The 13104-nt window shown below is 43.6% G+C and overlaps 1 protein-coding gene across 2 annotated transcripts; it reads right to left on the minus strand.

Annotated features, from left to right (window-relative positions):
- Positions 1 to 3369: 3369 nt before the first annotated feature.
- dnaja3b (DnaJ heat shock protein family (Hsp40) member A3b) lies at positions 3370 to 11761 on the minus strand. 2 transcript variants are annotated; one of them, XM_042103453.1, is made up of 12 exons: positions 11531 to 11761; positions 10671 to 10807; positions 10317 to 10400; positions 9785 to 9988; positions 9206 to 9358; positions 7924 to 8071; positions 7529 to 7593; positions 6726 to 6854; positions 6134 to 6249; positions 5925 to 6016; positions 4654 to 4796; positions 3370 to 4313 (listed from the first exon to the last, which is right to left on the minus strand). In XM_042103453.1, the coding sequence occupies exons 1-11, from the start codon at positions 11730 to 11732 to the stop codon at positions 4663 to 4665; spliced, it is 1464 nt and encodes a 487-aa protein (XP_041959387.1). In that variant the 5' UTR covers positions 11733 to 11761; the 3' UTR covers positions 3370 to 4313; positions 4654 to 4662. The 2 variants fall into 2 exon arrangements, with proteins under 2 accessions (XP_041959387.1, XP_041959388.1); XM_042103454.1 differs by lacking the exon at positions 4654 to 4796.
- Positions 11762 to 13104: the final 1343 nt, after the last annotated feature.

Below are 13104 nucleotides of genomic sequence, written 5' to 3' on the forward strand. Positions count from 1 at the left end.
TAGGAAAGCATGCGGTCACACAATATAGGCCAGTGACACTGCACATCTCAAAGAAAGTTTTGTTTCCTGGGCCTGGGGAAGACATCATCACTACCACTGCTCCAATCAGGGCCTTGGGAAAGACACACAGCTGCAGCCTAGACCATAACACTGTATGTGCCTTCTTATTTACTTTTTATATTGTTTAATTGAATGTTATGTTTTGTCTGTGGACCTAATTGGTAAAATGTCTTGTCTCCACCGTGGGAAACGTAATTTCGATCTCTTTGTATGTCTTGACATGTGAAGAAATTGACAATAAAGCAGACTTTGACTTTGAACACAGAGTTTTAGTGCTTCATTAGTGTGTGTGTGTGTGTGTGTGTGTTAAATGCATATAGGGTCAAGAACGCAATGGAGAAGAGTTTGTGTGTGTGTGTGACAAAGAGAAAGAGTGAGTTAGTGAATATGAGAGAGAGAGAGAGAGAGAGAGAGTACATGTAATTGAGCTTTGGCAATAATGTTCATGCAACGTTCATGCCAATAAAGCTTTCTTGAATTGAATTGAGAGAGAGAGAGAGAGATGAGGCTGTTCCGCTCATCTGGTTGTTGTGACTGTGCCGAGGCATGTTTGCGGGGAATGGCCTCTGGTCAGACAGTTGAGCGTCTGTTCCCAAGTTCTCAGGCCTCCTGGGGGTCAGAGGAGAGGGGACAGTGACGAGGACGAGCATGGGAGCATCTGCCAGCCCGTTTGATTATGGCTGCCGTCAGCGCTGTTTACCGGGGGCCACTTCCTGGACAAGCCGCCATCAGTGCAGGGGGGTGGTGGGGGGCTCTGCCCTCACAGTAGCACCACACGTCTGTTGTTACCTCGGGACGGCCGGTCAGCGGAGCTTCTGCGTCGGGTCGTATTACAGCCTGTCCGGCGCTCTGCACGCTTCTCAGGGGAAATGAACACCTCACTCTGAGCATATGAGATTTTCAGAGGGGCTCAAGACACAGGCTTTATCTCTCTCTCTCTCTTCTCCTTTCATATTTTCTTTTTTGCTTCATCCCCCCCCCCCCCACCTGATTCCCTCCCTCTGTTCCCTTCATTTCTTCTGTTTCTCTCTTGCTCTCCATTTCATTTCCCATTTTTAACTTCATCTTTTTTTTCTCTCTCACCTTCTCTAATCGGTACGTCTCTCCCCACCCCTGAGTACTGCTGGCCTTGCCTCTTTCACTCACTCACTCTCTCTCTCTCTCTCCTTTCCTCACTGTCTCCTTCTGCTCCCCCTCCTTTCATTCTCTCTCTCTCCCTCTCTCACAGGTGGTTGATGGCCCCAGGGCCAAAGCTACCGTGCCTTATCTTCATCTATCAGCATCCGTCGGCTCGTTAAAAGCGAGGGGCGGCAGCTCCCTGTGTCCCCGCTGACACTGGCCCCCGCTCTGTTTTGGAGATGATGCCGATGTTTTGGAAACGGGCTTTTTGACTGTCTGTATTATTTGCAAAAAAAAAAAAAAAAGTTTTTCAGAAAAAAAAAAACTGAAGAGCTCTGTGTTCTTGCCCCTTCTTCAAAAGCCGTATTCATCTCTCGGAGGGGGAAAACAATCCGTCGTACTCACAGCTCCAGAAAGGCTCTGAGGCACTTGAGGTTGGCTTGTCAGCTGCTCCAGAGCATCTGTGGTGAACGGATCCAAGTGGTTGACAGCTGGAGTGATGTGCCTGTGTGTGCTTGCAGCGAGACTTCACAGAACAGATAGAAAAAGACACTGAAGGGATAGAAATAGTATGGCAGAGAGAGAGAGAGAGAGAGAGAAAGAGAGAGAAGGGGGGGGGGGGCTCAAGTAGCCTCTGCATTGTCCAGTTATTAGCTTTGGGCACTTACACAAAGAAGAACAGTCTACTGTTTACTTGTCCATTGAGTAGTTTTACACTGACAACTGTTACATATGAAACTCTGTTGAGCGTAGCTGTGCAATACTGGGAAAATGAGTGCCATTGTCTACACACCAACAACTCAGAGCCCACATCATGTTCACACAACAGCTATAAGGACTAGCACAATCTACAGGCCTCAGCAGTGCACTCGTGTCATTTACTCGGAACATTTACTGTACATTTATGCAGGGTTTGTGCAGGTATCAACAAGTTCAATTCAAGAATTTTTAAGACCATTATAAATCAAATTTAAGACTGATCTAACCAAAAAATGTGAAATGCTTAAATCTAAACAGGCTGCATTGTTGAACTACAACACGACTACAACAACTACAATCTGTGCCACCCCAAAAATGTAAATAACCACTGGTAAAAATATGTTAAATGGGTGCTAACACAATTAAGACCTATAAAGACCCAGTGCATAATATTCTCATACATTTATGACATCTGAACACCAAAAATCCCTATTATTAATTTTTAAACTTTTTTAGACCCTTCTTATTAATTTAGACACTTTCATTCAAACTGAACCACAGTACCAGATATACTGATATGCATCAGTATGTGAGTTGACTGGGTATAATCAAACCTGTGGCATTACTCTTGCTCTACCACTTGAGCTCCAGGAACAACACTCGTCAGTGTTAGAAAAGTCAACTCCGCTCCTCATCAAATAGACAACTCACACTTGGCGCTTACACTTCTCAGGCTGGACGTGACAAGAGAGGACGAGTCTCGTCTGCACGTACACGCCGCCGAGGACGGAGGCGAGAGGATCAAGGCGAGGCCCACCCAGAGGGCCGGGTGTTGTCCGGCACTCAAGTCAGGCTACTCTCTGACATGGGTACTCATCAGGCATCACCGAAGGGCCAATACCCACAACTGACACATATACCACCAATCCTTTGTCACCGAGGGACGGTGCCAAGGGCTTGATGTAACTCTTCACAATCGCCGACTTCATCGTATCACACCTGGTTGAGGACGCAGAGTATTGGTCATGGGGGCGAGGAGGAGAACCACTCCCTGTGCGGTGAGTGGAGAGGGGAGGTGGGGGAGAAGCAGAGGGCCTGGTGCTCAGCGTACTATTTACACTGCAGCACGGCAAACGGCAAAGCCATAGAAAGACTACATTCTACATTCCGAACAGTCAAGCACAGCTGGGATGCTGTTTTGATGGTCACCATGGAGACAATAGGGAGCAGACTGATAGATAAAGAGCAAGAAAGAGAGAGAGCAAAAGAGAGAAGGAAAGAGAAACATGAGTTCTCTGGCTACAGGATACATAAATATTTCTGCACTATTTTCTGCCTCTTTATCCTTTGTTCCTATAATCTGTAATTAATCATGCTCGGTAAATGCTCCCATATTGTTGTTTAATCCAACATGAAATAAATTGGAGACCTCCCAGCACGGCCATCTGCCAAGGTCATACGGGCAAATTCCAATAATTCATTCCACAATACTGAAATCACTTGATTGTTTTAATAGTAGAATCTAAAACACTGCTTGCTATTGTTTTGCTCTTCAGCTCTGAAACAAAGCTAACAAGTTAGGTTTGATCCTCGCATATCACAAAACCCAATATACAGTCCACTAGCACCCCCTGGTGGCTACCACTTTCACATGGAAGCAGATCTAGACATTGGCTGCCAACCACTGATTTGTGTTTCCTCAACCAATTTTTGATGGTTTATAGAAACCATTTTTGCCATTCATATTTTAATAATAGTTATTAAGGTTTTCAATCACAGGTTCTTACATTTAGACAAAATTACTTATTTTTTTTACTGTAAATGGTCATTAACTTCATTACATGTTGTGTGTTCCCACAGGGAAAAAGGCATTCTCTCACACAATATATTAAATACATACACCAAATATATCAAAACACCAGAAAAATAACAACTGTGCCTATATTTGTGTCATTTATTTAATCACTTTTCCATCAGTCCCAGTGTAAAGTGAATGCTTCAAAAGACTTGGGGTGGGGTACAGTACTGCACACACAAACACTCCATACCACTCCACCCAACACACCTCCACCCTCAACAGACCTCCTCCTCTTCTCCACCTCCTCCACGTCGCTCGTGAGGTAGCCTAACTCAGTCTCCTCCTTAAGCAGCTCGCCCTCTGTCCACTAAGGATCCCGTTCGCCAGCGCGTCCTGCTGTCTTTTCGTCTGTAAACGTTGCGGTGTGCGGAGGTGTGGGGGTGGGCGCCCGTCTACTAGCCAGGCTGCGGGTTACCCTTCTAGAATATTCTGTCCTTCCGTGCGTGGCCCCCCACCAGGGCCGGTCTCCAGCCTATGTGGCCTCCGGGGGTGAGGGGGGTCCAAAATAGGAGAGAGGGAGGTCCACCAGCTCCACCTCTCTGCTACTAGCCGTGTCCGTGACCTGAGGGTCTCTTGCCTAGAGAGAGGAAACAGAACAATGACACAACATTAACATGACCTGATGTCTAGTTGTGAAGAGTGCTATACTGCTTTTCTACTATACTGTTTTCACCTTTGTAAGACTCAGACATGGTTAATATTCTACTACTACAGCCATTGGTTTGCACCGTTCTGTCTTATTGTCCTACTCCGCTACATTACATCTAGACAGGCGCCACAAGACATTAAATCGCTGGTGAAACTGGTCCCTTCAGTGTATATAGAAGTTTTTACCCACCCCTTTTAATTTACACCCCCCCCCCCAAGAACTCTAGGTTCTTGAGCTCGTCCACTGCCTCGTCGTCCAGGGCTCTCACCTGTGGCAGTCAGCTGAACATTTTCTTCAGCTTGGAGAAGAAGCCTCCTTCCTCCTTCTTTCCCTCCTCTTTCTGTCTCTCCTCCTCCTGCTGCTGCTGCTGCTGCTGCTCTCCTCCAGAGGACTGGCTACTCTTGGCCCTGGCTGGGGTACAAAACCAGACTGGTCAGGCCACCTGCTCGCACAAGCTCAACACTACCGGCAGAGGGACAAGCAACAGTGTGGCTCGTCTGACAGGATCTTTTAAGGTAGAACCAAAGATGTTAGAATTACTATCCTTCTTGCCCTGTCAGCTAGCAGCATTGTTTGAATGAGTCATAACGATTCTAAGATGTACAGAATACACCGCATATGTAGCAATAAGTAAAATATTATGTGAATTAGGCTTCAAATTATGTGCCAATTGTCTTTGTAATCAAAGATTTTAAAATGACCTGCTCTTGTGTCAGCTCATCTGAGTGGAGAGAGTGATTTATATTTAAGGGATTCAGCACTAGCATACAAGTGAGGTTGCGTCTCAGATCCGGTACCAGACACCAATTCACGGAGGGGCATTATATTTTTTCAAGGGGGGCACAAAATCACTGTTGATCCACCGTTCAGTGTAGCGGGAATTTAAATGGATCACATTAAGATAAGCCATTAATATACACTGGGGTTACAATATCTAATTGTCTACAATGTACCCAAGTAAGCAACAGGGGACTTCCAGGATGGGCCAGGTGATTTGTGTGTGTGTGTGTGTGTGTGTGTGTGTGTGTGTGGTGGGGGGTGAGGGGTGCTTGTGTGACATCACATTTCCACTCCAAGACAATCAAAGACAAATCACACCCTGTCTGTGTCTGAATTTACTGCAGCCAAAGGGTTATTACATGGCAACATGTAGAGCTATTCGATTTGACTCAAGAATGTTCTCATGAATTTCAAAGCACCCCCCCCCCCCCAACCACCCTCCTGAAAATCCATGACACAAACTAAGAAACGCTATTTTGGATGAGTTGGCTTGGAATGCCTCCTAATCTTGTTGTGTCTGCACTGGCAAGTCCTGGCTAAATTCCCAACCTGGCACATTCAATCTGGCCCCCTAATCGCTCATAATCATAATCAGCTCATTCATTCATTCTCTCCCTCTCCACCTCAAGCTGATGGCTGCCGTGCATCCCCCTGGTGGGTGCTACACATTGGTGGTGGTTAGTGGGGTTCCCCTGTAAAGCGATTTGGGTGCCTGTATGAAGTTGTCGTTGCAAGTATGGAGAGACTGGTCCACTGTACCTGCAGGAGTGACCCCGTTGACCGTGCCCTGCACGTCCTCCTCCTCCTCAGCATACTCCAACAGGAGCTTCCTCTGCCTCCGGCTCAGTTTCCTGCACAAGATGGAGGGCAGAGAATGAGACGGGACAATAACTAAAAAAAAAAAACTACAAATCAGCCATCTCGTGTGTATGCTGGAGGGTAAGAGACGGAGTCAGGATCTCTCTTACTTGGGGATTTTGATCTTGATGTGTACGTAGTGGTCACCGTAGCTGTAGCTGTTCATGCGCTGGATGCCCTTGCCCTGTAGCCTGATGCGCTGGTCCGGCTGCATCCCTGGAGGAATCTGATGGTTTTGAATGGCCACAAATGACTTCACTCCATACTACTGCAGCACTTGCCCAAACACCCTCAAATCGCTTTAAGTCCACTTAAGAGACTATCAATGTACTTTGGTGCGGAGCTACACATTGTGTTACATGTCCTGCATTACAAGCACAACAACCTTAAGGTAATAGCATGGCAATACCAATGTTATTCCGAAGATGTTATACCAATGTTATGCAGATGTCTACACAGATTTTTGTACAAACACCATCAGATACGTGTAATGATTTTCCTATAAATGATATTACTATAAATGATATTACTATAAATGATATTACTATAAATGATATTACTATAAATGATTTTCCTATAAATGATATTACTATAAATGATATTACTATAAATGATATTACTATAAATGCCATATTGACAGTGTCCCCCCATGTTCAGAACGTAGAGAGGAGGCAGAGTACCCAGAGTGAGTCTCAGTCCCACCTGTATGCTGATGGTGTCATGGAGACCTGGCGCGGTGGCTGCACCCCCCAGGACGGCCTGGGCCACCGAGATGCGCACGTCCGAGTGGATGTCCGGACCATCGCGTCTGAACACCGCACTCCTCTGGACCTGTGCGTGTGTGAGGGAGACCGTGTGTGTCATTGTTAAGTGACATTTACTCAGATATTAATGCACTATACATTGCTGGCCTAGACACAACTGCAACACCACTGATCACTGGTAATAGTCTTATAGTTGGAAACGAGTACAATTTGATTAAGTCTTGTCCACTTTGACAGACATCTTAGATGGAGGATGTTCTCATTCATCTGAGCAAGGCCATGCCAATAGCAAAACTAGTGCCACTAGCATCAGATAGATTTCAGGGCCCGGCCCAACAGAATTAAGCCACTATTTGCTCCCTCAGCCCATCACATACAAACAAAGACAAATTACTTTTGCAACAGGGACAAAAGAGCCAGAAAAATGTTTGTTCAGGCATCCAGGAACATCACCTGCGTTGGCTGCCGAGATGCTTCCTATGATTAGCCTGTTTCTCTGACAGCATATAAGAGCTTTTCCTTTCTAGCAGCTAATTATCTACTGGGTCAGCAGGCACACAATAGCCACATGTCAAGAGAATGCAGGCTAATCTAATTCGATTTTTTTCCAAAGCACTTCCATTAGCACGGGAATATCCTCTGCACAAGCCAAGCATACAGTATACAGTGACAATGGAAAGGGAGGAGATGTTCCCCCATGTTTGGGGCGAGCCCTGTCTCAGTGCTGGCTGACGCACTCACTCTAAACGTGATGTACATCTCCTTCTTCCCCACAGGCATCCGCACAGTCTGTCCGTCATCCACACCTGAAACAGCACCAGAACAGAGAGAGGTCAGACAACTACTCAACGTGACATGACCCAACGTACTTCCTGCACAACTAAGAGTTCATTTGACTAGGCCGTCAAACATTTTTTTATCATGAAATACATAGGTTTTAACTAAATAAGTAAATGTTCTCTTCAAATGCCACTGTTTGAATGCACAAATCCCTTCAGCATAGGAGCCGACTGATTGAAGAAGTTGACCCACGGACCCATAGACTGTATAAAGCATGGAGCACTGAGTTGGAGCACGGAGTTGTTCTACACAACCGTTCGATCATCTCAGTGTTCTTCACCCGAGTGGCGCCTCACCTGGCGGTACCGGCACCGTGACCGTGTGCTTCTGCTGGGTCTGGCCCCGGCCCCGGCACATGATGCAGGGCGTGATGACGATGGAGCCGCGGCCACCGCACCGGCGGCAGGTGGAGCGCATCATGAAGGGGCCCGTGTTCACAGACTCCTGCAGAGGGCAGCAGAGGGCCAAAGATAAACAAAGCTTCGTTCAAGAACACTCTTGTGCACAGAACTGGGACACCGTTTGCCACACAGGGCTGTATGTTCACTTTATTTTTTGTTGCTCATAGCACTGGTGCTACAGAGGTTGATAGTTTTGTAGCACAATCCAAAAAATCTCTAGCAATGCTACGTATTTACAAACACCTCATCTGTAGGCTACACTACACACGTTTACTAGAAAACGTTTTAAATAAGTCAAGTCAAGTCAAGTCAAGTTTATTTATATAGCACATTTCATACACAGAGGTCATTCAATGTGCTTTACATAAACAAAACCAAACGATAATAACAAATAAAAGCATAGAAGGGCAATATAGTCAAAGAATAGTTAAAAGGTAAAGATCATAATAAAAAGAAAACATAAAACACAAGGTAAAATCATTTAAAAATAAAGAATACTTAATAGTTATTAAGGTTTTCAATCACAGGTTCTTAACTAAATAAGGTGTCACCGGTGCTAAGTTGCTAAATCATCCATAGCACAGACTACCATTTGGAGCATCATGTGCTATAGCATATGTAGCACTGTACAGCCCTGCCACAGTTTTCACTTTCACAGTTGTTACCATCACAACTGTGGAGCAACTAGGGAGCAAATTTAGCAATTAGCTGCCTGTGTTACATCATCATTTATGGAGCCCGGGAGGCGTCATTGCAAGATTGTTTATTTGTATATCTAGAAAACATGTGCTCATTTGGCTAAACTGTGCACTCATTTCACCAAAATGTGCTTTACAAATATCCTAACTACAGAGCACCTAGGAAGCAACATTTAGTTCCTATATTTACTTGATAATGTATTACATTATCATTTAGCTGGTTATGACTATATAACAGGTCAACTATGATGATTAAGCTTTCATACACTTATAATAACCTAACCAGTCCCATAACCCATGTGCACCTGAAATCTAATACCTGAATGAGCATGACTGAACAGAAAAGAACATATCATATCATTGTCATGTTTACAAACGTGAAGGCAATGATAAGGCACAACATCAAGTCAAGTCAAGTCAAGTCAAGTCAAGAGTCAAGTCAACATTGAAGACTCTTGAAATGAAAAGGGTTTCCTCACCATGCCTGTGCCATTGCAATAGTGGCAGTGCTGGACTTTGGTGCCAGGTTCACTTCCTTTGCCATCACAACGCGGGCAGGTGTCCTCTATGTTGACTGTGATCTCCTTGTTGACACCCTTGGCGGCTTGAGTAAACGTCAGATCCATTACAAACTGGGGGACAAAAACACAGAAAAACAACATGAATCAACATGAAACCATCATCAATACTCAACTTATTTAAGACAATACTAATCCATACACCTCAATTGATACATCAGGCGACTCAATTCTGTGAGCACAGAGATTAAAAGTATACCTTACTTATTGTGCAACTCATTCTAGTTAAGTGTGTTCTAAACATAAAAAAGGCAAATGAATCTGCAATGAGCCACAAGTGTTGCCACTAACTCATGACAACCCTTTCAACAATCAACCCTTTGCGACTGTGTCTATAGTTCAAGAAGCTGTTACAAACAGGTGTGTGATTGCAAGAACACTTGTTGTTCTCAATGTCACTAATGGACAAAGATGTCCTCTACTATGTGTCCTGCCTCTGCAGGAGTCAATACTGTACATATCAGTGGAAACAGGACGGACCTCTGGAGGCTGCTCGAATATGGAGCTGAAATCTCCGAATCCCCGCGCTCCAGTGAAATCACCAAAGATCTTGCGGAAGAGCTCCTCGGGATCCACGTTGGAGCCCCCTCTCCAGAACTGCTGCTCTCTGGCGTTGCTCTGGCCTGGACCACTGGCCGAGCCGTACGTGTCATACTGCCTCCTCTTCACCTCGTCACTCAACACCTGGGGGGTGAGGTTAGAAAGTAAGTTTAATTTATATAGCATATTTAAGATAAAAGTGCTTCACACACAGTACCACAACGTAGTCTACAGGAAGTTATTTCTGAATCATTAACTATACATATTGTTAAAAAGTATTATTATTGTTTATTATGGTTGTTATTGTTGCTGGTCTTGGGTCTTGAATTTCCCCTTGGGGATCAATAAAGTATCTATCTATCTATCTATCTATCTATCTATCTACCATCTTTTCACTTTTTCTACTTTTGGTTATCGAGGGACTCGCTATGGAATTGATGTGTAATCATTTGAGCTTCAGATATTTCTATACCTCATATGCCTCTGCACACTTGGCAAACTTCTCTTTTGCTTGAGGATCATCTGGATTGGTATCCGGGTGGTACTTCTTTGCCATCTGAGGAACAGAAAACGCAGTAATTATAATAATCAAAAGTCTAAAAACTCTATTCTGTGTACATAACATGTGTTAATTATACTTTCACTCAGGTAATACAAATAATATACTGCTATAAATTTATGTTCATAATATCTGATAACTTTAACGTCCAGTTCACAGTTTGCGGCCAAGGAATAATGAAGCCATCAAAATCATTCCTTTGTAGAGCAACTACAAAATATAAGACTCTTATGGCTAAACAAAAAAAAAAAAAATACATGACTTCACCTGGTAATATGCCTTCTTGATATCTTTCTGCGAAGCACTGCGCGGAACACCCAAAAGTTGGTAGAGATCCTCCTTGTTCTGACAGACTGCACTGGTGTGGAAGGGCTGAGCACTGAGGACATGCCTGGCCTTGGACCCTGCAAACAATGTAAAAGAACTGTGCTTAGCACAGAATCTACAGATCTGACTACTGGTCAGAAGTCAACTACGGCATATCCCCCAAAAGAGGACAAATCTAATGTTACGTTTCTTCTATTCGTAACAAGCAACAAAGGATTAGCATTTTTGGATTAAGATGACAAAGAATGGAACACCGAAGTGTCATCACGTGCAACACAGGTTCACGATACAAAATTTCAAGTCGACCTGATCGACTGAATAGTCGATTATTAGCTTATTAGACATGACTGACATGCATGGTTCTGAGGATAATGTTATTAGAAATTCTCTGGTATCAACATCACGATGTGCCAGGTAGCCTGTCGAAAATGAATTAACATAATACTTCAAATTCCGTCACACCCGTCCTAACAAAGCCCTGGGTCTTTGGAAGACCAGTTGAGTGAGTTGAATGTATCAGGTCACTTGTGATGGTAACGCTACCCAAAATGCAAGTTTGTTAGTTTGTATAAGTTAGTTGTCCTTGTGTAAGGCTGTTGCATCATCTTAGCAAAATTAAGGGCAGCCAACGTTAACTACGCTAACGCTAACCAGCTAAAATGACAGGACGAAGGTCGTTCACAGCTTTTTACCCCTGGGGGGTAAATAAAAACAATTCTCTGCTGCAAACTCAACTCTAAACTTCAATATTTTCTTGCTTGCTAGCATAGCAACCATTAACGTTTAGCCGAGTAGCTTACATGACAACCTCCTCAATGTCACGCTGCTTGCCGCTTTCCAACATCTCTCATGACCAACAGCTGAATAATAACGTGTTCCCGTAAGCGACAGAAGCCGTGCATCACCGTATACTGAAGTGACAAAACCAGATACTTTGAAAGGTCCTGTGGATAAGGCAACTGATATTAAGCGTGCAGCACGACTTGATGTGGACGCCGCCATCTTTACGTCATGATAGGTCTAAGGAGGTGTACTGCGCATGTCAGTAGAAGTCATCATCAGAAGTCATACACACTAACATATTTTTATACCAAGTAATTTTGATAACTTCATGACCACTGATAACAACCATGACCCACTCCCCCTCGTGTTCCATTTTTATGTTGATAGACATTTAGGCTATTATGTAATGTTATACTTATAACTATAATGCATTGAAAATGGTTTATAATTACATTAACATTACTTTAATTTTTACTTTGTAAATGTTTTAATGATATTCCAGGTTAACATCAACATGCATTTAAGGAAATGAAAACATTAGTTATATGAAAATGTCTGCTATCATATCACTATTCAATTACAGTAAATTCAATTCAATTCAAATCAAAGAACTTTATTTTTCCATTACAAATGAGTAAGCTTTTGTACTCAGTATGCGAAAACCAGTCTGAATACCTGGGAAGGCCTGGGAAGCAATAAGACACACCAACAAATATTGTACAACCAGTTTATATAGCAGAATGATTGGCCTTTGCATGTATCAATATCATTGACATTTGGGTGTGTCAACATAGAGATCATCCGATGAAGATAACAATCAAGTAGTTGTGCATATCAGAATCATTGTACACCAATGGAAAATACACATTTTGTAGGTGAAACTTGCTTAACTAAAGAGTTCCCATCTGGACAGCACTCGCTCTCAGGCACTAAGTAGTACACAATGTACTACCCCACTTCCATCTTACAATAACACACTGATCAAATCAAATGCTCAAGGCAATGATTCCTGTAACAGAGTTGCAGAGTGCAGCAGCAGCACATGAGACCATCAACGAGAGAATGTCAGGGTTAGTGGAAGACCGAAACAGAGTGTGTGTGTGTGTGTGTGTAGAAGAGGGGGCCTGTGTGTGTGTGCTTGTGTGTGTGTGTGTTTGTGTGTGTGTGTGTGTGTGTGTGTGTGTGTGTGTGAGAGAGAGAGAGAGAATTACGTCAACAGAAATTTTCAATCTAGCTATGAAAAAATTAAAAGATAAAGAGAGCAAAGAGTGCCCTCAGTCAATTAATCATAAATTAAAATGTTAACACCAATACAATACCCCCTAAAAAAACGGATCCGAAAATCAGTCACTAGGTACAGACTCAGTGACCACACATTGGAGAGATGCCGCCACAAGCAAACCTGGCAACTAAAAGAGGTGAGGGTATGCACATGCTGCACACAATAGTAATTATAATAGGGTTGCATGATTTGGGGAGAATATCATATTGCAATTTGTCTGACATATATTACGATTAGGGCTGAGCTACACCAGGCACATAACTGAAGCGTTCCGTTCGCGTTGCGTCTGCTGCAACAATTAGCTTCCAC

The sequence above is a fragment of the Alosa sapidissima genome, chromosome 9 (assembly GCF_018492685.1).
Source record: "Alosa sapidissima isolate fAloSap1 chromosome 9, fAloSap1.pri, whole genome shotgun sequence".
NCBI classification, from domain to species: Eukaryota; Metazoa; Chordata; class Actinopteri; order Clupeiformes; family Clupeidae; genus Alosa; species Alosa sapidissima.